Raw genomic sequence first — 24,992 nt, forward strand, 5'->3', positions numbered from 1 at the left:
GAGCCCAGGTACTCACTTGTACATTCCAGGTGTTTCACATCTCGTGACGTCTCTAAGAAATATCGCCGAAGAACAAAGAAAAGGATGCCAAGGGGAATCACAGGTATAGCAATCCAAGGAATTGCAGCCACCATCACACCCACCACACCAATCACAAGTAGAAATGTCTGAAATAGCAAAAATACAGAGGCCTTCATGTCAAGGATACTTTCCAAAGATAAACTTTAATGATTTGCTCTTAAGATTAAACTCCTTTCCTTGAAAAACTTGTTCGAACAGCAGGGAATGCTTTCCCTTCCAAAGAAATAAAATTATAGTTGGCCCTCATGATATTTGTTGCATGCACCAACACTTTGATAAGAACTTTCTAGGTATCAGCTCTTCTGATACACTCAGTAGTCCTTTGAGGCAGGCATGACTAGTTTTAACAGATTAGAATATTTGAGGTTCAGAGAGAAGGAATTGCATCTCAAACCATCAGAAGTTAGCAGGTGTTACTAGAGAGATGAGTGAGCAGGTATCACAGATGAGGAATGCAGACACCTTAGCTATGCATGTAGGGATAAAGAAGTGGTTAATTACAAATTCAGTGTAAAATATCCAGTAACAGTATTATCTAATTTTAGAAATGGAGGAGTGAGGCACAGGATGAGAAGAAGCAACTTGATGGAGACTAAGCCATGGAGCTGGGAAGCCCATGTCATGAGCCATTATGACATATTTAAGCTTACTTCCAATATACAGCCACATTTGTATCATTACACTAAGTATTTAAAATACCCATTCCAAAGGTTAATGATTATAACAACACCAGATTCCAGTTACAACGTGTGTACTGTATGTAAGGCCCTGTGCTGAGTTCCATGAACATTCTCTTAATCATCACATTATCCCTTGAGATGATTTACTCTTGGGAAATGATCTTGGTCTAAAAAGACAGCAAGTAGAATAGAAAACGAAATCATTGGTTGGTGCTGATTTAAGCACCCATCTTTATCAGGAAAAATATGATACACTGGTGGACAATATCAGGTGATAAGAATGCAATCAACATTTAGCATCTGCCTGCTACAAAAGTGAGGTGGGGTAGTGGGGGCATGCAGATTCACCCAGTCTGGGCCAAGACCTCTGAAGTTTATGATCTCAGGTGGATACAAATTCATGATGATCTGCACAAGACACAGAGTGCTGGGAAACACAGGGAGGAATACCTGAATATTTTTAGACAATTTTAAGACTTATGACTGATTTTGCAGGCTGATTTAACAAATAGAAAGAGTGGCATGAATGATTTGCAGGCAGTAATCACAGTTGGTGGAAATTTTGACCAAAAGTGAGCTGGTATGAGAAGGTTGAGATGCTTGTCTGAGTTAATACTGGTTGTTCTTTACAGATAAGAAATATGAGGTTGGGAGGGTAAGTGGTTGCCCTAAAGTTTCCCAGGAAGGTACTGCTTATCCTAGAGAAAGAGAGGACCAGTTTGTGCTCAGGGAATCCCAGAGCCACAGCTGCGGGCAGGAGGAACAAACAACCAGAACTGTGACTCTATGGCCAGGAGCCCTTGGGAAGCAAACTGCATGATCTGGATGGAGACCCATGTGCTTTTCCTGTTTCTCCCCGTCTCTGCCGTGGTATCAGAAGAAAACTCAGAGTGAAGAGGATGGAGTTCTGAAGGAATACATTCTAATCGTAAGTGGAGAAAAATAGGGCTGTCTGACCTCCCTCCAATTAGACCTACAGAAAACAATTTCTTACATCCACTGGCTTGACTGCATCCTACAACGCTACAAACTTCATGTTCATGGGGAGGGGTCCTTCCAGCTCCTTCTATGTCTAGCCTTTTGTCACTTGGCTTGCCATTGTTGTTTGTCAAAAAAAAATCTACTAAAATGTCAATTATAAAAAATCCAAATTACTGTTTTTTAGCACACTTGCATAATTTGATGGATAACATTCATCCATTTCAATAATCTGGCTCTCCCCACGTGGCTTCCCTGGTGGATCAGTCATAAAGGATCTGACTGCTATGCAAGAGACCCAGGTTTGATCCCTGGGTCAGGAAGTTCCCCTGGAGAAAGAAATGGCAACCCACTCCAGTATTCTTGCCTGGAACATCCTATGGACAGAGGAACCTGGCAGGCTAGAGTCCATGGAGTCAAAAAGAGTCAGACAAGACTGAACGACTAAACCACTCCAGGTGAGGGCCTTTTATGTCTAACCCAGCCTGGCAGGTAACCTGGGAAGCAGAGGTAAGATCAAAATGAAGGGCTCCATGGAAGCTGTGCCAATGCTTTTTCATTAGGTACCCACTGAAGACCCACTACTAATGCTCTCAGAACCTCTGGAGTTAGGTTTGGTCTTTCAGATTTCACGGCCCTAAATTTTAAAGCAATTCAAAAAGGATGTCTCTAAAGGTTTTATTATACACACACACACACACACACACACACACACACACACACACACACTGACACACACAGCATATTGGTTTCTCTAGTGGCTCAGATGGTAAAGAACCTGACTATAATGCAGGAGACCCAGGTTTGATCCATGGGTTTGGAAGATTCCTTGAAGAAGGGACTGGCAATCCACTCCAGTATTCTTGCCTGGAGAATTCCATGGACAGAGGAGCCTGGCAGGCTACAGTCCAATGGGATTTGAAAGAGTTGGACACAACTGAGCACTTTTACTTTTATATGTGTATACATTTGTGAATCTTTTATTGCCAGCCATCTCAAACCCTTTATAGAAGTTTGTAGAAGATGAAAATAGTATCTAAAATTAAAAAAGTCAACATCTGAAGAAGGAAACAAAAGTTCCTAATGTACAACAAACACAATAAATCCCTTTCTTGAAGCTGACCTCATTTCTTTCTTCTACATTCCCAGGAATTCCTAAAAGCCCAATTCAAGCTACACACAATTCCCCTCCTCTGGTTGGATTCCAGGCCCATCTGATGGACCACATCACCATGGCCAGTGCTTCTGCACCTCTGTCACAGTATGGCACAGAGACTAGGATGGATATATAGAAAGAAGCATATTGACCCAAGTCCTGATACTGCCCAAACAAGGAGGATCGTTACTTTTATGTATTTTTATATATTTCCCATTTGGAGCACACCATTTGGGAAATTCTATCCAAAGTCTATGAATCCACATGGACAAATAAAAAACAAATTCTTAGATGAGATCTTCCACTTGAGAGAAAATGGTGATTTTTCACAATTCAGAAAAATTCTTCAGTTTGCAGAGAATGACAGTCTATACCTGGAGGAGAAATTCCATTAGCCCAATATTGTGCTGAGATAGGCCTACAATGTAGAAGACCTGGTTTTAATCCCTGGTTTGGAAAGATCCCCTGGAGGAGGGCATGGCAACCCTCTCCAGTATTCTTGCCTGCAGAATCCCCATGGACAGAGGAACCTGGAGAGCTACAGTCCATGAGGTTGTAAAGAGTCAGACACGGCTGAGCGACTATGTACACAAGCTTAACACTAACTGAGGGTCAGTGCTAAGTCTTCATGTAAGCACATACAGTAGCTTGCACATCTCAGGAAGTTTAGAGATCAGCTCTGATTCTCAAATCCCTCCTTCATCACCTCTGTCTCCTTTGACATAATCCAACTCATAGTTCTGTTAAATTAGGACATTATAAAACATCAGTGAGTCTTAGCTATATGGTGAGATCTATACAAACCCTGGACTTCCCTATTGACTCAGATGGTGAAGGATCTGCCTGCAATGCAGGAAGACCAGGGTTTGATCCCTCGGTTGGGAAGATCCCCTGGAAAAGAGAATGGCACCCCACTCCATTATTCTTGCCTGGAGAATTCCATGCACAGAGGAGGCTGGCAGTCCACAGTCCACAAGATTCGGACACAACTGAGCAACTAACACGCACACACACACACACACACACACACGTACAAACACTAAGACTAAGCTTTTCTAAACCTGCCCTTTGCTTGGGATACATTAATCACATTCTTCATCCCTCATTTGGCTTCCTTGGATCTTTTCACAACCATGTAAGCTCTAGGACCTGGGTATCCTTCAATTCACTCCCAACTGAGTCATGGCTAACTCCACTGAAGAGTGAATGGTGGGGTTTGGTTCAGTTTGTTAACCAGCACAACAGGAAGTTTTAGGGAAACATGGTGTATTCCTTCTTTCATGTTTAGTGTATCTCATTGAGAAATAGCTTCCTTTTTACTTTTGTCAGGGTTCAAGTTTGTCTGGAGTCCACTTATTTGCTAATTTAACAAGGTACACCTTAAAAAGAAGAGCACTATAAAAGTATATCACTGGGAAATTTACTCAACATCCCATGGTAACCTATATGAGAAAAGACTCTAAAAAAGAATGAATATATGTATATGTATAACTGAACCACTTTGCTGTACATCTGAAATAAACACATTATAAATTTATTTTAAATTATTATAAATTAAAGTATTATAAATCAACTATATTCCAAAAAAAATTTTTTTAATTAAAGAAAAAAGTCTTAAAAAAGCTAAAAGTCAAGGCTTTTGAGCTCTATCTTATAAATAAAAAAACAGCATATTAAAGTATGTAGAAGAATGAAAATAAGAAAAAATAGACTCTTGAGAGTCCCTGAGGCAGCAAGTAGTGCAAACCAGTCAATCCTAAAGGAAATCAACACTGATTATTCATTGGAAAGACTGGATGCTGAAGCTCAAGCTCCAATACCTTGGCCACTTGATGTGAAGAACTGATTCATTGGAAAAGAGCCTGATGCTGGGAAAGATTGATGGCAGGAGGAGAAGGGAGCGACTGAGGATGAGATGGTTCGACAGCGTCATCAACTGAATGGACGTGAGTTTGAGCAAACTCTGGGAGATAGTGAAGGACAGGCAAAACTGGCATGCTGTAGTCCATGAGGTCACAAAAAGTCAGACACAACTGAGCAACTAAATGACAAAAGACCCAAATGAAAAGAAAACTAACTTCTAAGCAGGAAAATCAACAAACTCAAAGTTGGTTCTTTGAAATCACCACAAAATGCAAAAGAAATGAAAGTGGGGGGGGGATTGCTATTAATATGAATTAAAAGAGGATAATACAAGACATTGGGCTTTCCTGTGACTCAGACGGTAAAGAATCTGCTTGTAACATGGGAGACCCAGGTTTGATGCCTGGGTTCAGAAGATCCCCTGGAAAAGGAAATGGCAACCAACCTACTCCAGTATTCTTGCCTGGAGAATCCCATGGACAGAGGAGCCTGACAGGCTACAGTCCAGGGGGTTGGAAAGAGTTGGACATGACTGAGCAACTAACACTATAGCTTTCATTTAAATACAAAAGATACCATGACCATTACAAAGAGAATATAATAAACATTGTGCAGATAAACTTTTAAATTTTAATGTAAAGGGTGAATGTCTTTAAAATGACATAAAAAACTAACATAATGACATAGAAAATCTGAATAATTGCATATATATTTAAGAATTTGAATCCTTTATTTTATTTTCTCAGTTCTGTTCCATTACTCAATCATATCCAACTCTTTGCAACCCCATGGACTGCAGCACGACAGACTTCCCTGTCCATCACCAACTCCCGGAGCTTACTCAAACTCATGTCTATTGAGTCAATAATGCCATCCAATCATCTTATCCTTTGTCGTCTCCTTTTTCTCCCACCTTCAATCTTTCCCAGCATCAAGGTCTTTTCCAATGAGTCAGTTCTTCACATCAGGTGGCCAAAGTATTGGAGTTTCAGCTTCAGCATCAATCCTTCCAATGAACACCCAGGACTGATCTCCTTTAGGATGGACTGGTTGGATCTCCTTGCAGTCCAAGGGACTCTCAAGAGTCTTCTCCAACACCACAGTTCAAAAGCATCAATTCTTCGGCACTCAGCTTTCTTTTTAGTCCAACTCTCACATCCATACATGACTACTGGAAAAACCATAGCCTTGACTAGAAGGACCTTTGTTGCAAAGTGATGGCTCTGCTTTTTAATATGCTGTTTAGGTTGGTCATAGCTTTTCCTCCAAGGAGCAAGTGTCTTTTAATTTCATGGCTTCAGTCACCATCTTCAGTGATTTTGGAGCCCCCCCAAAAAAAATCTGCCACTGTTTGCATTGTTTCCCCATCTATTTGCCATGGGGTGATGGGACCAGATGCCATGATCTTCGTTTTCTCAATGTTGAGTTTTAAGCCAATGTTTCCACTCTCCTCTTTCACTTTCATCAAGAGGATCTTTAGTTCTTCTTCACTTTCTGCCATAAGGGTTGTGCCATCTCCGTATCTGAGGTTATTGATATTTCTCCTGGCAATCATGATTCCAGCTTGTGCTTCATCCAGTCCAGCATTTCACATGTTATACTTGTCATATAAGTTAAATAAGCAGCATGACAATATAAAACCTTGATGTACTCCTTTCCCTATTTGAAACCAGTCTGCTGTTTCATGTCCAGTTCTAACTGTTGCTTCTTGAACAGCATACAGATTTCTTAGGAGGCAGGTAAGGTGGTCTGGTATTCCCATCTCTTTCAGAATTTTCCACAGTTTATCATGATCCACACAGTAAAAGGCTTTGGTGTTGTCAGTAAAGCAGATGCTTTTCTGGAACTCTCTTGCTTTTTCTGCGATCCAACAGATGTTGGCAATTTGATCTCTAGTTCCTCTGCCTTTTCGAAAACCAGCTTGAATATCTGGAAGTTCACAGTTCACATACTATTGAAGCCTGGCTTGGAGAATTTTGAGCATTACTTTGGTAGCATGTGAGAAGACTGCAATTGTGCAGTAGTTTGAACATTCCTTAACATTGCCTTTCTTTGGGATTGGAATGAAAACTGACCTTTTCCTATGGCCACTGCTGCATTTTCTAAATCTGCTGGCATATTGAATGCAGCACTTTCATAGCATCATCTTCTAGCATTTGAAATAGCTCAACTGGAATTCTATCACCTCCACTAGCTTTGTTTGTAGTGATGCTTCCTAAGGACCACTTGATTTCACATTCCAGGATGTCTGGCTTTAAGTGAGTGATCACACCATTGTTTTTATCTGGATAATGAAAATCTTTTTTGTATAGTTTGTCTGTGTATGCTTCCACTTCTTTTTAATATCTTCTGCTTCTGTTAGGTCCATACCAAATGTGTCCTTTATTGTGCCCATCTTTGCATGAAATGTTCCCTTGGTATCACTAATTTTCTTCAAGAGATCTCTTGAAGAGGTCTTTACCATTCTATCGCTTTCCTCTATTTCTTTGCATTGATCACTGAGCAAGGCTTTCTTATCTCTCCTTGCTTTCCTTTGGAACTCTGCATTCAAATGGATATTATATTTCCTTTTCTCCTTTGCCTTTAGCTTCTCTTCTTTTCTCAGCTATTTGTAAGACCTCCTCAGACAACCATTTTGCCTTTTTGCATTTCTTTTTCTTGGGGATGTTCTTGATCAATGCCTCCTGTACAATGTCATGAACTTCTGTCCTTAGTTCTTCAGGTACTCTATCAGATCTAATCTTTTGAATCTATTTGTCACTTTCACTGTATAATCATAAAGGATTTGATTTAGGTCATAGCTGAATGGTCTAGGGGTTTTCCCTACTTTCTTCAATTTCAGTCTGAATTTGGCAATAAGGAATTCATGATCTGAGCCACAGTCAGCTCCCCATCTTGGTTTTGCTGATTGTATAGAACTTTTCCATCTTTGGCTGCAAAGCAAATAATCAATCTGATTTCAGTATTGACCATCTGGTGATGTCCATGTATACAGTCTTCTCTTGTGTTGTTGTGTTGTTTTATTTTACTTTATTTTATTGTTTTGGCCATGCCATGAAGCTTGTGGGATCTTAGTTTTCCTACCAGCAATTGAACCCAGGCACACAACAGTGAAAGCACCAAGTCCTGACCACTGGACCACCAGAGAATTTCCTGAATACATAATTTTTTAATTTTCCACAGAAAATACTTTAAGTCTGGAGGGCTTCACAAAAGTATTTTGCAGAAAAGTTTTACCAAACTTTTCCAGGCTACATGAGTCCAGCATTATCACGATATAAAAACCAGATAAAGACATTAAAAGAAGGAAAAATTACAAACATAACTGTCTTGGGATATTAAACAACATACCAATGAACTGAATCTAGCAATATAAAAAAGATAGTACTCCACAATCTAACTTGACTGGGCAAGTCCAAAATGCTCAGGGTTGGCTGTTACAAAGGACAGACTGGAACCCTTGGGTAGGAGCTGATGCTGTTCTTCGCAAGCAGAATTTCTTTTTACTTCAGGGAAGGCTTAGTTCTTAAAGCCCTACAACTGACTGAACTGTGCCCACTGGACTATGTAGGATAATTGTCCCTACTTAAAATCAACTGATAATGAACTTCAATCACATCTACAAATTACCTACAGAGCAACACACAGGTCACTTTTTGATTGAATAACTGAGGAATGTAGTCTGGTCAAGCTGACACTTTAAAGTGGCCATTAAAAATGGAAATATTTCCCATGTATTTTCTTGAGGCTACATAATTCTGATACAAAAACCTGACAAAATATTTTAAAAAGCTAATTATAGACCAATATCCTTCATGAACAACAGATACAAAAATTCTTGACAAACTACATATAGCAATACATAAAAGCAATGCTACATTACAACCAAGTAAACTCTATTCCAGGAATGTTAAGTTTAACTTTTTCAATCTGACAACAGATGCCTACCTACAAAATTGGAATTAGTATTATTCTTAATGAAAAAATATATTGAAAGATTTTGCCCTAAGAGTACAAGATTAACTGATCTTACCAATTCTCTTCAACACTAACTGGAAACTCCAGCCACAACAAGTCAAGAAAAGGAAATAAAAGTCATAAATATTGGAAATGAAGATACAAAACTGTCATTATTAAAGCTGATGTGACCGTATATGGACAAAATCCTACAGAACTAAAAAAGAAAAACAAACTACTGCCATCAACTCCAGGCAATACAAAGTTGATTCACATATAAATCAACTATATTTCTATAGACTAACAACCAGCAAGTTTATAATGGTATCAGAAACAAGCCTTCTCTAGTGGTCCAAGTAGTTAAGAATCCATCTGCCAATGCAGGAAACACAGTTCGATCCCTAGGAAGAATCCACATGCCCAGAGCAGCTAAGTCCATGTGCCACAACTACTGAAGCCCGTGTTTTTCTTTTTTCTTTTTTAACCTTACATTCTTTTAAATGTTTTTATTATTATTATTATTATTATTTTACTTTACAATATTGTATTGGTTTTGCCATACATCAACATGCATCCACCACAGGTGTACACATGTTCCCCATCCTGAACCCCCCTCCAACCTCCAGCCCATGTTTTTCAACAGGAAAAGCCACCAGAATGAGAAGCCCACCCATAGCAACTAGTCACCCACTCTCCCTGCAACTAAGGAAAGCCCATGAGTAGCAAAGAAGGCACAGTGCATCCAAAAATAAATAAGTAATTTTAAAAACAATCTGATAATACCATGAATAAATTTAACCAGAGAAGTGTAAGATGTCTATACTAAAAATTACAACATATTTCTAAAATTAAAAAAGACCTAAATAAGCAGAGAAAGATACATATTCATAATTGCAGATCCAATATTGTTAAAACTCAGACTTCTCAAATAACCTATAGCTAAAAGGAAATATTGATAAAATTTTCAGCAGGCTTTTATTTAAAAGCAAATTGGAAGGCTTCTAAAATTTATACATAACAGTAAAGGATCCAGAATGACCAAATTAACCTTGATGAAGAAGTACAAAGTTAGACAATTTAAACTATGGGTTTCATCTCTTATTAAAATGTACAGTAATTAAGAATGCAGTATTGGCATAAGGATCTAAATATTGGTATAAACTGCAACTTTTGAGGAACAAAATAAATTATACAGATGCCGATTTCCTTAATTCAATGCATAAAAGTCTTTAACAAATGTGTGAAGAATAATTGGAAAAAATAAACTTCAACCACTAATTACTCTTTCACATACAAAAAATAGTGCAAGATGCATCAATATCTAAAAAGGCAGAACATAGAAAAGTATCTTCACACTCCTAAGGATGTGCAAAGGTTTCTTAGGATACAAAAACATCAACTACAAAAGAAAAGAAAAAAATGGTAAACATTAGACTTCATCAAAATTAAACCCTGATCTCTACTAAGGATATAAATGGCAAGCCACTGACTGGAAGAAAATATCCACAAAGCACTAGTATTACATATATATTAAAAATAAACGTCCCTAAGGGGGATTTGAGGAAGCGGTTGGGGAAGGGATCAACACCCACAGAGATCTCAAAATGACAAAGTCATTGTTCAGTGGGAGAGGCTGGAATACTTGCTACACACTTTCCCTGACATCTCCACACAATGAAATGTAAGTGTCAGTGGTGCTGAGACAAGTAAAGGCTGCAAAAGCGAGTGACCCATAATCACCTATTACACTGAGTCTCAGGCTTCGTTCTCAATACCCAGATGCACTGGCCTGTTCTTCTGAGTTCCCCTCTCTGGAAAGAAAAGACTGAGGACACCTCCTTCACATCTTCTTTTTCTTGGGCATTTTCACTTCATAAAACTGCAGTCAGTGTTCTATGTGTGCTGAGGAGGTAATGACACAGACCCTCGTGGTCTCACCACTGGTTGCTCAAGAGGCCTCAGAATAAGCCCTTTGTGTCCACGGAAGGATGTGAAGAGTCAGTTGAGCTCTGCCAAGCTGCTGATTTTTTTTTTTTTTCCTGAATGAGGGGTGTGTGGGAAATAAGCATTTTACAACTTAGTTTTCCTCAATAAATTACAGTATTTTGCTGAGAGCAGCTGTGTGCAGGTTCACACACTCAGAACAGTCCCAAACATTTTTTTGAAAACTAAAATGCCTAGACTTAAAATGCCTAGGTTTAGGCATTTTAACTTCCACATCTCACCTTCAATTTCACTTGTTTAGCAATAGGAAGACTCCTTGGAGACGATGATTTCAATGACAAGAATTGTAGATAATTGAGATCCTTATTCTGTGCTATTTGGGACTTTGGCAAATTGTATGAAAATTACATTGCTCTGAAATAATTAATGCTCAGTGGTCTGTCTTGAAAACAACTGATTTTTATTCTGTGAGTCTACCGAAGAAAGCATCCACTAAACTCTTTAAGGATTACAAACCTAGAATCTGTGTGATACAAACTCATGAGATGATATTTATGGGCCTGGAAACTGTCTCTGAAAATAACTTTAATGCAGCATAATGCCATTTTGCCAAAGGCAAAAGGAGACGAGGGCAGCAGAGAATGAGATGGCTGATGGCATCACCTATTCAATGGACTTGAATTTGGTCAAACTCCTGGAGATAGTGATGGACAGGAAGGTCTGGTGTGCTGCAGTCTATGGGGTGGCAAAGGGTCAGACATGACTTAGCGACTGAACAACAACAAACGCCACTGTCATCAGACTATTTCTCTTACCTAAAACACACGTGGCATTTTTAAAATTAGGTATCCATTACTTAGTGTTCAACATGCATTTAGATGTTATGCGAAAAATAATATTAAAATGTCTTCATTTTTATCTGCCCAACAAACCTTAGGAAGCAGGTATTATTTTCTCCATTTTACAGAAAGGAGAGTGTGGCTTTGTGGGGCAGAGGTGGTAAGAGGGAGAGCTGGGACGGGGGCTTGGAAAGGGAGACTGCAGGGCTCTGCACTACCACAATTTAAAGCTGTTGACATCATGAATGATTATCAGGTGCAATCACACCACATAAGTTGATTTTTTATGCTGCTTTACTTCATCCTTTGAAATAGTGAGCAGCTCCAATTTCCCCAACAACTCTAACGTGACTGAACGGGAAACCTATCTGGTAGCTGTCAGTGTACAGGATGGTGCACAAACTCATGATCGCCCCCTGTTGGGAGGCGGTCTCTGAGTTACATCGTCTTAGTGGATGGATTGTCCTGCAGGGTGGGACCACTACACAGAATTCAGGCTTTTCATTAGCCACACTTGGTATCACTATTACAAAATACTAAATAAATTATCTGAGATTCCATTTATGAAATTAGAAGGAATTAGATGAGGAAAAGAAGTAATACATACTTTAGAAGTAAATATATACTTGAAGTAATAAAAATAAAAATGATCAAGAATTTTCCAAGGTTTAGCAAATACACCAAGGATGATCAGAACCATCACAAATGAGTTTGAACACAGTTGGCTCTAAACAAAAGTGAACAACACCATTGCAAGCCTTTCCCTTCCCCCCTCTCAGCTGGTGACAGACAGAAAGACTGGGTTCCACACAGGAACTCTGCTTCTACCAGCACCTCATGCCCCACCATCCACAGCAGCCTTTTCCTCTCATTTGGGATCAAAGGTCACCTCCTAGAAGCTCTGGCTGCCCCTGGACTAGGTTCCCTAACTGCCTCCAGCCCCCACATTTAGTTTTCCTTCCAAGACTTCCTCCACAGAGCTCCCACAATTAGGATTCCAAAGTCATCAAGGGGTGAGTCTCTGAACGTCCTCCTTCCCTGGGGGACTGGAAGGACAATGTCTGGCCCATAGGACAGGGCTTCATGCCTGACTCACCCCTGTACCTCATGGCCTCAACTCTAATCCCTGTTTGTTTAAGGAAAGAGGGAAGAGAGGGAAAAAACCACCCACCATTGCTCATACTCCCCTCTCAGAAACTAAAATCTCAAACAACCAGCAACATCTCCTCAGACCCTACATCCAGATGGGCCTCTCTTCTGATTAATTCAAACTCCTTCCAGGAGTAGCCTGTCTTCACCTCAACTCCCTCCACACCTCCTGGATTTGCAGCCCTTTGCTCTCTAACTCTTCCCATCTGAAACCTGCTCCGCAGGACACCAGACACCTCCTGATTCCAAATCAATCAACAAATTTCCGTGGACTCACCTTCTCGTTTGCACTAAACAGACCTGTCTTCCTTGGGTCTCCACTGTATCTCCTCCTCTCATCCTTGCTGTTCATTATGTGTCTTCTGTACTTCCCTGCTCTCTCTGCTTCTCTTTGAATATCAAGCCTTCCCTAAGCTTCTGATTTTGGCTCCTAAAATGCTTCCCTCTCTCTTGGCAATATTATCCATCTTCAGAGATTTAACTACTTGCTCAGTGAAGAATACATAAGCTCCATGCTCATCCCAGGCCTCTCTATCAAAGAGCAGACTCTTACTTCTAATGAACTACAGGATGCCTCCACCAAACTTGAAGATAATTGAACTACAAGTGGTAGAGGAGGGAATGGAAATCAGCTGGACTAGAATTTTCTTTCCTCTTTAATGAGAATATTTCCTACTGAAATCAGGTAGCATCTATCCCTGTCCCTCTATATGCCATGCAAAAATATGTGACAAATTTTGATTATGAGGACTAACAAACCATATGCTAAGCACACAGTAGAAACCCAACCTTGGCCTAGCTTACTGTAGCAAAGAAACAGAACCTTTCACAAAATCCTTTCAAAGGAATTCACAATCACTGTCAAAACATGACACTATTTTCAGGGAAAAATTGTTTCCAGGGATAAATTATGTAGCTAAACCCAGAAGGGCACATTTATAAAATAAGTTTGCAGAAGAAAAGAAAACAATCAGACATCTTCGCAGGAAAAGCCCTCTGCCTCCGAGTCTCAGCTTAGTTCTCACTGGTGACAGTGGAAGTCTTGCCCACTGGCTGCACTGTCTGTAGGACACTGCTGCACTGTTCATTGCTGCATTTCTGTGTGCAGCTTTGGACACATGTATTTCATTTCCAAAATTAACACTTGGAAAGAAAAAGTAAATTCCCCACAGGCTTAATCACTGATAAGTAGACGGAATAACAGAAAAAAAAGAAAAAAACACTCCATAACGGCAACAATACTGAATGTGACAATGAGAGCTGAGATGACCTAACATCATTCCTTAGACTCTCAAGTTCACAGACAAACAGGCTGGGTAGAAGGTATTTCTGTAAGTCTTTCTCTCTTTTCTTTTTCAAGACACCTTAGAAGGAAATGGCAACCCACTCCAGTATTCTTGCCTGGAGAATCCCAGGGATGGGGGAGCCTGGTGGGCTCCGTATGGGGTTGCACAGAGTCGGACACAACTGAAGCAACTTAGCAGCAGCTTAGCAAGACAGAGTAATCAGTTTATGAAAAGCAAAACTGCCTACAAAACCAAAAACCATTTTCTGAGATGACTTTGGTCTCGTAATCAAATTACTGGCTTAAAGCCTTTGTATCTTCAATAAGCGCTCTCTATTGTCCTTTTTGGACTTCCCATGTGGCTCAGTGGTAAGAATCTACCTGCAGTGAAGGAGACGCCAGAGACACAAGCTTGATCTCTGGATCAGGAATATCCCCTGGACAAGGAAATGGCAACCCACTCTAGTATTCTTGCCTGAGAAATCCCACTGATGGAGGAACCTGGTAAGCTGCAGTCTATGCGGTCACAAAAGAGCTGTACACAACTTAGTGACTAAACAACAACATTGTCCTTGTTAAAGTATTATTCTCACCTTATTTTTACCCAATCTTTGCTTTGTAATAACCACACATGGCTTTATCCAAATTAAATGCTGCACTAAATATTTGTCCTCTGTGGTAATACAAAGCATAGTGCTCGTGCTCAGTTGTGTATGACTCTTGCAGCCCCCTGGACTATAGTCTGCCAGGCTCCTCTATCTGTGGAATTTTCTAGGCAAGAATACTGAAGTGGATCACCATTCCCTTCTCTAGGACATCTTCTAACTCAGGGATCAAATCCATATCTCTTGCATCTCCTGCATTGGCAGGTGAATTCTTTACCACTAAGCCAGCTGGGAAGCCCAATACAAAGCATAATTTAGTTAATCTAGGCTATCTTTCCATGAGAGGTGATTATTTCTATATTATGAAATGTGCTCACAGTAAAGGGAATCCACGCCAGACACCTGGAAGGCAGAGGAGAACCACTTAACCAGCATGCTGCTGTTCAGACCAACCTTGACATGACTGTGTAGCCACTCCTGCCCCAGGTGTCTCTCCTGTTAACTCAGCCTCTCAATCACACCTGCACCTTTCTCTCACAAACATGACCTTTACTGAAGAAAGCAGGATGCATTGCCAGGCTGAAAGACCATCCTTAGCCCCTGTGAGAAGGCCTTGAGAAACAGGCACTCTGCTATTCCCTGTGAAAACTCTGACACGACTATTACGTTACCTGGATGAAATCTTGAAATATCAGAGGCAGCAAGTCATCCATATGCCCAATGTCTTTGGAGAAACGATTTAAAATTCTTCCTGAAAGAACAGGATATGAGAAATTACTCATTTCCTCAGATAGGAACTTTAAGAGAAACAATTCATGAACAAATCAAAACAATAATTTTGAAGAATATATATTTAGGGAATTCCTTGGTGGTACAGTGTCTCCAGTGCAGGGGACATGTGTTCAATCCCTGGTCCAGGAAGATTCCACATGCCGCAGAACAATTAATCCTGTGCACCACAACTACTGAAGCCTATGTGCCTAGAGCCTGAGCTCTGCAACATAAAAAGTGACCATAGTGTGAAGCCCAGGCACTGCAATGAGGAGTAACCCTTGCTCGCTGTAACTAGAGAAAGCCCACATGCAGCAACAAAGACCCAATGCAACTAAAAATAAATCAATAAATCTTAAAAAAAAAAAAATAAAGTACATGTATTAAGTACTTTCTGGAGAAGGAAATGGAAACCCACTCCATTTTTCTTGCCTGGAGAATTCCCATGGACAGCAGAGCTGGCAGGCCAGTCCATGGGGTCATGAAGAGTTGGATACAACTGAGTGACTAAGAACCATTAAATATTTAATGTATTGGGCTTCCCTAGGGGCTCAGTGCTAAAGAATCTGCCTGCCAATGCAGGAGACATAAGAGACAGGGGTTCAATCCCAAGGTCAGGTAGATCCCCTGGAGGAAGAAATGTCAACTCACTCCAGTATTCTTTCCTGGGAAATCCCATGGACAGAGTAGCCTGGCAGGCTACAGTTCATAGGACTACAAAAGAGTCAGACATGACTAGCGGTAAAACAAGAATAAATTTAATATATTACAAATTCATATGAAATAAGCCAATGTCAGTGGTAAAAAGAAAGACAAAATAGGATGATACCTAAAGAGAAACAAAAATACCACCAAATGGCAGTGGGTGGGGAATTGAAATTGAGCTCTGATTTTTAAAAGAATGGGGGAATCTTGTGGCAGTATCTGGAAGGGTTGGTGGATTTGAGAATTTCCCTCCCCTTAGATCCATCCCATCTAAGACTCACTCCAAGAGCTAAATTGGCAAACAAACAGTTGCAAAATACCTAAGTTAATCCTAACTGTCACACCAATTTGGCTTTAATTATCAAGATCAGTTTCCCCAAGTGATACTCTTTAAATCAACAAAATTATAACCTCTCTGTAACTTCTTTTTTCCCTCCAGATGGCTCACAGCACCTCACATTTTGGGAAATTAGGGATTGTGGCCATTTCCCAGTTGTGAGCTTACTAGTCAGGTAATAAGTCATTATTTTCAGAGGAGTACTGGGTGTGAAAAGCACAGACTTGTGAATAAGCATCTAAGAAGACCAACGGGATGTAGACAGGAAAACAGAAAAATTACTAAATGATTAAGATTGATTTTATTTCCCTTCTCAGAATCCACAATAATAGTATATCCTTAAGGCTGCAGAATAAAATATGGGAATTTCTGGTAAATATCTGGTATAAATTAAAAATGTCACTTGTCACATCAGTAAACAAAGGATGCTGCAGCCACCCCTGAAAGGGTGCTCCCTGGGGAGACTCAGGATAAGAAAGAACAGGACACTGGTCCCAGACAGGGGAGGTGCACATCAAAGGAACTATAACAGGGAGGAGCCAATTTTGACTCCATGCTGGATCTGTTTCTTTGACCATTGCTATTCATTGCTTTGGTCAAGGAACCCTGCCCCTCTGCATGAAGGTTAAAGTGGCTTTTTTTCAGCTCACAGGGAGACAATCTGACTCTCACCAACTGTGAATGGATGCAGAAAAGACAAAATGAACAAATACCCTCTTATTGTACAAGATAAATGGCCTTTTGACATTATTTCCTTGCCTCCTCTCCTCTCTGTTCTATAAAAGAACCAGGCATCCAGACCCAAATAAGATAGTTATTTTGACACATTAGTCTACCATCTTCTCAGTCTGCCAGGTTTCCAAATAAAGTCATTATTCTTTGCCATAACACATTGTCTGTAAGACTTACCAGCCTTGTGAGGCAAGCAGAGTGAGCTTAAACTTGGTAACAAGTAATACCAAGTAATACCTCTGTGTGGTTTTCTCTTCATGCCATCATATATCACAAACAAAGTCCACCATAAACAATCTATTACAAATTCTACTTTTGAAAATAAACACAGGGAAGAGTTCAGTATAATACACTGCTAAAAGAGTAAAAAACCGATGCCCCTAAACCTTTGAGCCTATCTTTGCAGTACTTATTTGCGCTTCTATTTTCTTGAAGCAATGAAGTTCTGATGGTAGATGCAGGAGGGGAAGACAAGATACACACTGTGTATGCCTGCTGCTCTTGGATTAGTGGCCTTAAAGATTTAAACTTTGTTCCAAATCCTTGAATAATAAATCAGAATCTGGAGATGCCTACAGGTCATCGAGATCCTGGTTAAAAATGTTCTCAAACTCAGTCCCACTCGATGCTCCCAAAATTACAACTGTAGTTTTCATATTAACAGGAAAAGTAGAGCAACATCATAGCCATAATAGCAAAGACTCTTTCAATCACTTTCTCACTCCAGCTTCATAATAAGATGAAATCTGTGTGTGCCTCTGCAGTTGGCCATCTTGTGCTCCTCATAATGCCTGAACTAAAAAACATGTGTTTAAAAAGTTGACTTAAAACTCAATTCATAAAACTAAGTTCATGGCATCTGGTCCTGCCACTTCATGGCAAAGAGATAGGGAAACAATGGAAACAGTGACAGACTATTTTGGGGGCTCCCAAAATCACTTCAGATGGTGACTAAAGCCATGAAATTAAAAGATGATTGCTCCTTGGAAGAAAATCTATGACCAACCTAGACAGCATATTAAAAAGCAGAGACATCACTTTGCCAACAAAGGCCCATCAGGTCAAAGCTATGGCTTTTCCAGTGGTCATGTGTGGCTACTATACATGGACTATAAAGAAAGCTGAGCACCTAAGATTGATGCTTTTGAACTGTGGTGTTGGAGAAGACTCTTGAGAGTCCCCTGGACTGCAAGGAGATCTAACAAGTTCATCCTAAAGGAAATCAGTTCTGAATATTCAGGAAGGGCTGATGCTGAAGCTGAAACTCCAATACTTTGGCCACCTGATATGGAGAACTGACTCATTGGAAAAGACCCTGATGCTGGGAAAGACTGAAAGTGGGAGGAGAAGAGGATGACAGAGGATTAGATGGTTGGATGGAATCACTGACTCGATGGACATGTATTTGAGTAAGCTCTGGGAGTTGGGCAGGGAAGATGGACAGGGAAGCCTGGCACACTGCAGTCGATGGGGTCTCAAAGAGTTGGATATGACTGAGCAACTGAACTGAACTGTTGAATAAATCTGTACAAGATGCTGCCTTAAACAGTCTTATTTAATCCTCACAACAGCCTTGTGAAACAGGAAGGGCAGTGGTCATTCCCATTTCACAGGAGAGACGTTCCCAGACACCATGTTGACATCCTCATTGAGGTTCACTGGGCACTGAGCCTGTCCTAAGTGTTGTGAATGTATTAACCTGCTTAATGCCCACAACATCAAGATACTGGTAAGTGTATGAACAATATCTTCATTTTATAGGTAAGAAAATTGAGATACAGAGAAATTAAATAACTAGCATATAAGTATTAATATAACTATAATTGGCTATTACTATTAGTAACTAGCACTTGGAGAAGGCAATGGCACCCCACTCCAGTACTCTTGCCTAGAAAATCCCATGGACGGAGGAGCCTGGTAGGCAGCAGTCCATGAGGTTGCTAAGAGTCGGACACAACTGAGGGACTTCACTTTCACTTTCACTTTTGACTTTCATGCATTGGAGAAGGCTTGGCACCCCACTCCAGTATTCTTGCCTGGAGAATCCCAGGGACCGAGGAGCCTAGTAGGCTGCCGTCTATGGGGTCGCACAGAGTCGGACACGACTGAAGCAACTTAGCAGCAGCAGCAGCATTAGTAACTAGCACTAGGACTGTACCCAGGAATTTGGCTCCTGAGTCCATACTTATAAGTATGACAACACCCTGCCTGGAGATTTTCCTGCCCAGTAGTATCTACCTACTTTGGCCTTGATCGCACAGCTAGTTGATGGCCAGGCCAAGGCTACTGTCCTCCCTCCAGTCACATCCCTGCCTCATCAGGCCCTGCCAATATTGACCTGCAAAAACAAAGCCACCCTGGGCCTCAGCACAAGTCTAAGCAACTGAACAGAGTAGGCATGTGCTCTGATCAACTAATTCTTCATAGGAACCCAGGTCAAGAGGCTACCTTCCAAACAAAGCAAGACAGATCAAAGGCCTCAGGGTACAAGAAGCAACCACTGGGAAACCTTCAGGAACACTCTTACTTAATACTGAAGTCCACCTGCTACATACCACAAGCCATCTTTAATGTAACCACAAGTCCATTGTAAAACTAGACAGTTAATTTTATTGAAGAGGATGCTTACATTTCACTGATCTTGTATTTTAATTAATTTTACATTACCATTTAGGTAAAACTCAAAATATGAGCACATATCAGAGCTCTGTGGTCCCAGAAATGGATGGACAATGAAAGAGAGAAACATACAGCCTGTCTTCTGTACAGACATTCCTGGAAGAAGGTATTTCCTAGTTAGCTTACCACTATGTAACACAGCCAACGTTTCAAAACTAGTCAAAAACATATTTCAACACGTTTTCATCATATGTTGGATGTTTCATATGCCACATAACAAATGGACTCCTAAATCATCCTGTAAAGTAAACATTCATGTACTTTTACAGGTATGAATAAATTGGAATAAAAGCTTATATGCTCCTCTATTCACATTTTCTCTGGTAGGAAAAATTACCAATGAAGCTTTTTGTAGAAAATGAATAAACAGACACAGTGATTTTCTTCCAAGCATCTCTTCAATTTTCAAATATGAAAATGTAATCAGGCACTAAATGTGTTAACAAGACATATTCACTAAGAAACTTGAGTATCTGACTTACCTATTGGATTTCTATGGAAGAACAATACTGGAGCTCTTAAAATGGTCTCCAACATTCTGTTGTGCAAAGTAAGTGAAGAATTAACAAGGATGTAGAATATCAACAGAGACTTTGTGATGCCAAAAAGGACAGTAGACACAGTTAACCCTGAAATAAAGAAACATCACTCAGCACAAGATCTCCATCTTATCCTCAATCATGCTAGAGCACAGCAGGCAGTTTAAAAAGATACTATGTATTTCATTCTATAAGTAAAAATTGTATAGATATTTACATATATAGAATACAAAATACAAAACATATATATATATATAAATATATAAAGTAGATTCTGTAAGAGTTTAATGCTTTATTGTAAAGTAATTAAACTCCAATTAGAATAAATAGATTAATATTAAAAAAAGAAAAATATAAAAGTCACTGTTTTCCTCTCACTAAATAGAAACAACAGGGGGGGAAAATGTGTAAACTGCAGTTTTATTTTAGGCTTGCCTAATTCAATTACAAGTTCTAATAAAACTGAAAATAAAGATAATTATACAAGTAGCTAATCTTCTTTTCTCCACATTTCTTTTTTTTTCTAATTTTATTTTATTTTTAAACTTTACATAATTGTATTAGTTTTGCCAAATATCAAAATGAATCCGCCACAGGTATACATGTGTTCCCCACCCAAACCCTCCTCCCTCCTCCCTCCCCATACCATCCCTTACAACATGTCCCATAATCTAAAAGTAAGGTATGCTTTGGTGAAAGTGAACATATTAGGTGCTCAGTCCTGTCATACTCTTTGCAAGTCCACGGACTGTAGACCCCAGGTTTCTCTATCCATGGAATTCTCCAGGCAAGAATACTGGAATGGGTTGCCATTCCCTTCTCCAATGCTTTGCTACCAGCACATGAATTAACAGGGAAAAGAAGAAATGATCTATCATTTCCTTGTAATTTACAAGGAAATTTACTACGAATGTGTGGATCACAATAAACTGTGGAAAATTCTGAAAGAGATGGGAATACCAGACCACCTGACCTGCTTCTTGAGAAACCTATATGCAGGTCAGGAAGCAACAGTTAGAACTGGACATGGAACAACAGACTGGTTCCAAATAGGAAAAGGAGTACGTCAAGGTTGTATATTGTCACCCTGCTTATTTAACTTTTATGCAGAGTACATCATGAGAAACGCTGTGCTGGAAGAAGCACAAGCTGGAATCAAGATTGCCGGGAGAAATATCAATAACCTGAAATATGCAGATGACACCACCCTTGTGGCAGAAAGTGAAGAGGAACTAAAAAGCCTCTTGATGAAAGTGAAAGAGGAGATTGAAAAAGTTGGCTTAAAGCTCAACATTCAGAAAATGAAGATCATGGCATCTGGTCCCATCACTTCATGGGAAATAAATGGGGAAACAGTGGCAGACATTATTTTTGGGGGCTCCACAATCACTGCAGATGGTGACTGAAGCCATGATATTAAAAGACGCTTGCTCCTTGGAAGAAAAGTTACGACCAATCTAGATAGCATATTGAAAAGCAGAGACATTACTTTGACAACAAAGGTCCATCTAGCCAAAGCTATGGTTTTTCTAGTGGTCATGTATGGATGTGAGAGTTGGATTGTGAAGAAAGCTGAGTGCCAAAGAATTGATGCTTTTGAACTGCGGTGTTGGAGAAGACTCTTGAGAGTCCCTTGGACTGCAAGGAGATCCAACCAGTCCATTCTAAAGGAGATCAGCCCTGGGTTTTCTTTGGAAGGAATGATGCTAAAGCTGAAATTCCACCTCATACTTTGGCCACCTCATGTGAAGAGCTGACTCATTGGAAAAGGCTCTGATGCTGGTAGGGGTTGGGAGCAGGAAGAAAAGGGAACGACAGAGGATGAGACGGCTGGATGGCATCACTGACTTGATGGACATGAATTTGAGTGAACTCTGGGAGTTGGTGATGGACAGGGAGGCCTGGTGTGCTGCGATTCATGGGGTTGCAAAGAGTCAGACATGACTGAGCGACTGAACTGAGCTGAACTGAAAGTAGCTTTTTAAGAACCTACTGTGTAGCACAGGGAGCTCTACTTAATGCTCTGTGGCAACCTAAATGGGAAGGAAATCCAAAGAGACGATACATGTTCAACTAGTTCACTTGGCTGTACCATAGAAACTAACACAACATTGGAAAGCAACTATAATAAAAATTAAAATATTAAAAATAAAGTAGCTACTTCTATTCCCATGTAGCTATAAAGAGTGTGAAAAGACCATATTAAGTTTCAAGTGGATAATCTCTTAAATAATTGAACTGCAAGAAACTACAAGATTTATATTGACATGAGATAATCTAAACAAGATGATCTAACCTCTCACTATTTTATAGAACCCTAAAGCATTTGTAAATAACTATAATCATTTAAATTTATGTCTTCAGTTCAGTTCAGTTCAGTCGCTCAGGCATGTCCGACTCTTTGCGACCCCATGAATCGCAGCACACCAGGCCTCCCTGTCCATCACCAACTCCCGGAGTTCACTCAGACTCACGTCCATCAAGTCAGTGATGCCATCCAGCCATCTCATCCTCTATTGTCCCCTTCTCCTCCTGCCCCCAATCCCTCCTAGCATCAGAGTCTTTTCCAATGAGTCAACTCTTCGCATGAGGTGGCCAAAGTACTGGAGTTTCAGATTTAGCATCATTACTTTCAAAGAAATCCCAGGGCTGATCTCCTTCAGAATGGACTGGTTGGATCTCCTTTCAGTCCAAGGGACTCTCAAGAGTCTTCTCCAACACCACAGTTCAAAAGTATCAGTTCTTCGGCTCTCAGCCCTCTTCACAATCCAACTCTCTCACATCCATACATGAGCATTAGAAAAACCATAGCCTTGACTAGATGGACCTTTGTTGACAAAGTAATGTCTCTGCTTTTCAATATGCTATCTAGGTTGGTCATAACTTTCCTTCCAAGGAGTAAGCGTCTTTTAATTTCATGGCTGCAGTCACCATCTGCAGTGATTTTGGAGCCCAATAAATAAAGTCTGACACTGTTTCCACTGTTTCCCCATCTATTTCCCATGAAGTGATGGGACCAGATGCCATGATCTTCGTTTTCTGAATGTTGAGTTTTAAGCCAACTTTTTCACTCTGAACTTTCACTTTTATCAAGAGGTTTTGTAGTTCCTCTTCACTTTGTGCCATAAGGGTGGTGTCGTCTGCATATCTGAGGTTATTGATATTTTTCCCGGCAATCTTGATTCCAGCTTGTGCTTCTTCCAGCCCAGCATTTCTCATGATGTACTCTGCATATAAGTTAAATAAGCAGAGTGACAATATACAGCCTTGATGTACTCCTTTTCCTATTTGGAACCAGTCTGTTGTTCCATGTCCAGTTCTAACTGTTGCTTCCTGACCTGCATACAAATTTCTCAAGAGGCAGGTCAGGTGGTCTTATCATGACATAAATCAGTACTATACATACAAAAATTAAAAGAGCCCTCCAAACACCTCTTCAACTCACAATGCTATATAGAGAGGGGATAATTTTGGCAATATATATTCCATCATGTATGTTTTTCAATTCAGCTGCCACATCAGTGTTATGTATACCTGTGGCAGATTCATTTTGATATTTGGCAAAACTAATATAATTATGTAAAGTTTAAAAATAAAGTAAAATTAAAAAAAAAAAAAAGCAGAGAAAAAAAAAAAAAGCCAGAGTTTATTTAGATGGAATTGGAATAACTGAACCACAGGGTGGGGATACATTTCTAATCCCCTTGGTCATTCTTATAAGGATATAAGATTTAGCAAAAGCAACTATTAGAATAGACAATAGCTACGTATTTCTAGTGGCTGATTTTCTCAATATGCAATCCTGGTTTAACTACCAAAATCCAGTATGGAGCAAATTAAGAGTCTTCATTCAACCTCTTTTCTTTTGGTAGATCTTTAAAATAATTATTCTTATTAATTCACAGAGTAAATGTGATTCAGACACTTCATTTGTTAAGACATTACTGAATGTCTTACATTGCTCACACAGACTCATTGTAATACACACCTTAAACGCTTGTATTATAGAGCAGATGACTCAACTTTACCTGAATAAACTCCTAAGTACCAGTTCAGAACAAACACTATAAATTCATCTTCTTTTACTAATACCCCAGAATACAGGTCACTTTGTACATTCGCCCTATGGAACAGGAAATAAAAAATATTACACTATAGATACACTTAGAATTTACATAAATATCACAAACAATTACCTCAATTCAAGAAATGCATTTTATGCTGAAAAGTGTTTCCCAGCCCACAAGGCCCTGTGTATGTCTCCATCTAAAAATCTGAATCACGATTTTCAGTTTTCAAAAGTATTTGTGAAGACAGACTTAGAAAATGAACTTTTAGTTGCTGAGGGGAAGAATAGTTAGAGAGTTTGGATGGCCACGCACACACTTCTATATGTAAACAGGTAACCAACAAGGGCTTACTGTACAGCACATGGAACTCTGCCCAATGTTATGTGGCAGCCTGGATGGGAGGGAAGTTTGGGGGAGAATGGATACTTGTATATGTATGGCTGCATCCCTTCGCTGCTCAAATGAAACTATCACAATATTGTTGATTTGCCATAGCCCAATACAATATTAAAAGTTCCAAAAAAAAAAATTGTCTGTGAAGAAGCTGCTGAAGGGCGGGACATGGGGAGAGACCACAGGGGGATCACACACCACCTGCAGGAACTTTCATTTTTCTTCAGGG

General features: G+C 39.9%; 1 protein-coding gene across 4 annotated transcripts in view; it reads right to left on the minus strand.

The window, feature by feature from the left end:
- LOC133243936 (ATP-binding cassette sub-family C member 4-like) overlaps positions 1-24,992 on the minus strand; it is a 590,639-nt gene that overhangs the window by 288,408 nt on the left and 277,239 nt on the right. The window contains exons 18-21 of one of the 4 annotated variants that reach the window (XM_061410638.1): positions 24,329-24,423; positions 20,244-20,390; positions 15,209-15,288; positions 17-167 (exon numbers count right to left, since the gene is read on the minus strand). In XM_061410638.1, the coding sequence (XP_061266622.1) occupies positions 17-167; positions 15,209-15,288; positions 20,244-20,390; positions 24,329-24,423 (473 nt within the window). Of the gene's footprint in view, positions 1-16; positions 168-15,208; positions 15,289-20,243; positions 20,391-24,328; positions 24,424-24,992 lie in introns of those variants that run through there. The other 3 variants (XM_061410643.1, XM_061410637.1, XM_061410644.1) reach the window with 3 other exon arrangements.

Source organism: Bos javanicus, unplaced genomic scaffold, assembly GCF_032452875.1.
Source record: "Bos javanicus breed banteng unplaced genomic scaffold, ARS-OSU_banteng_1.0 tig00001600_1, whole genome shotgun sequence".
Classification (NCBI taxonomy): domain Eukaryota; kingdom Metazoa; phylum Chordata; class Mammalia; order Artiodactyla; family Bovidae; genus Bos; species Bos javanicus.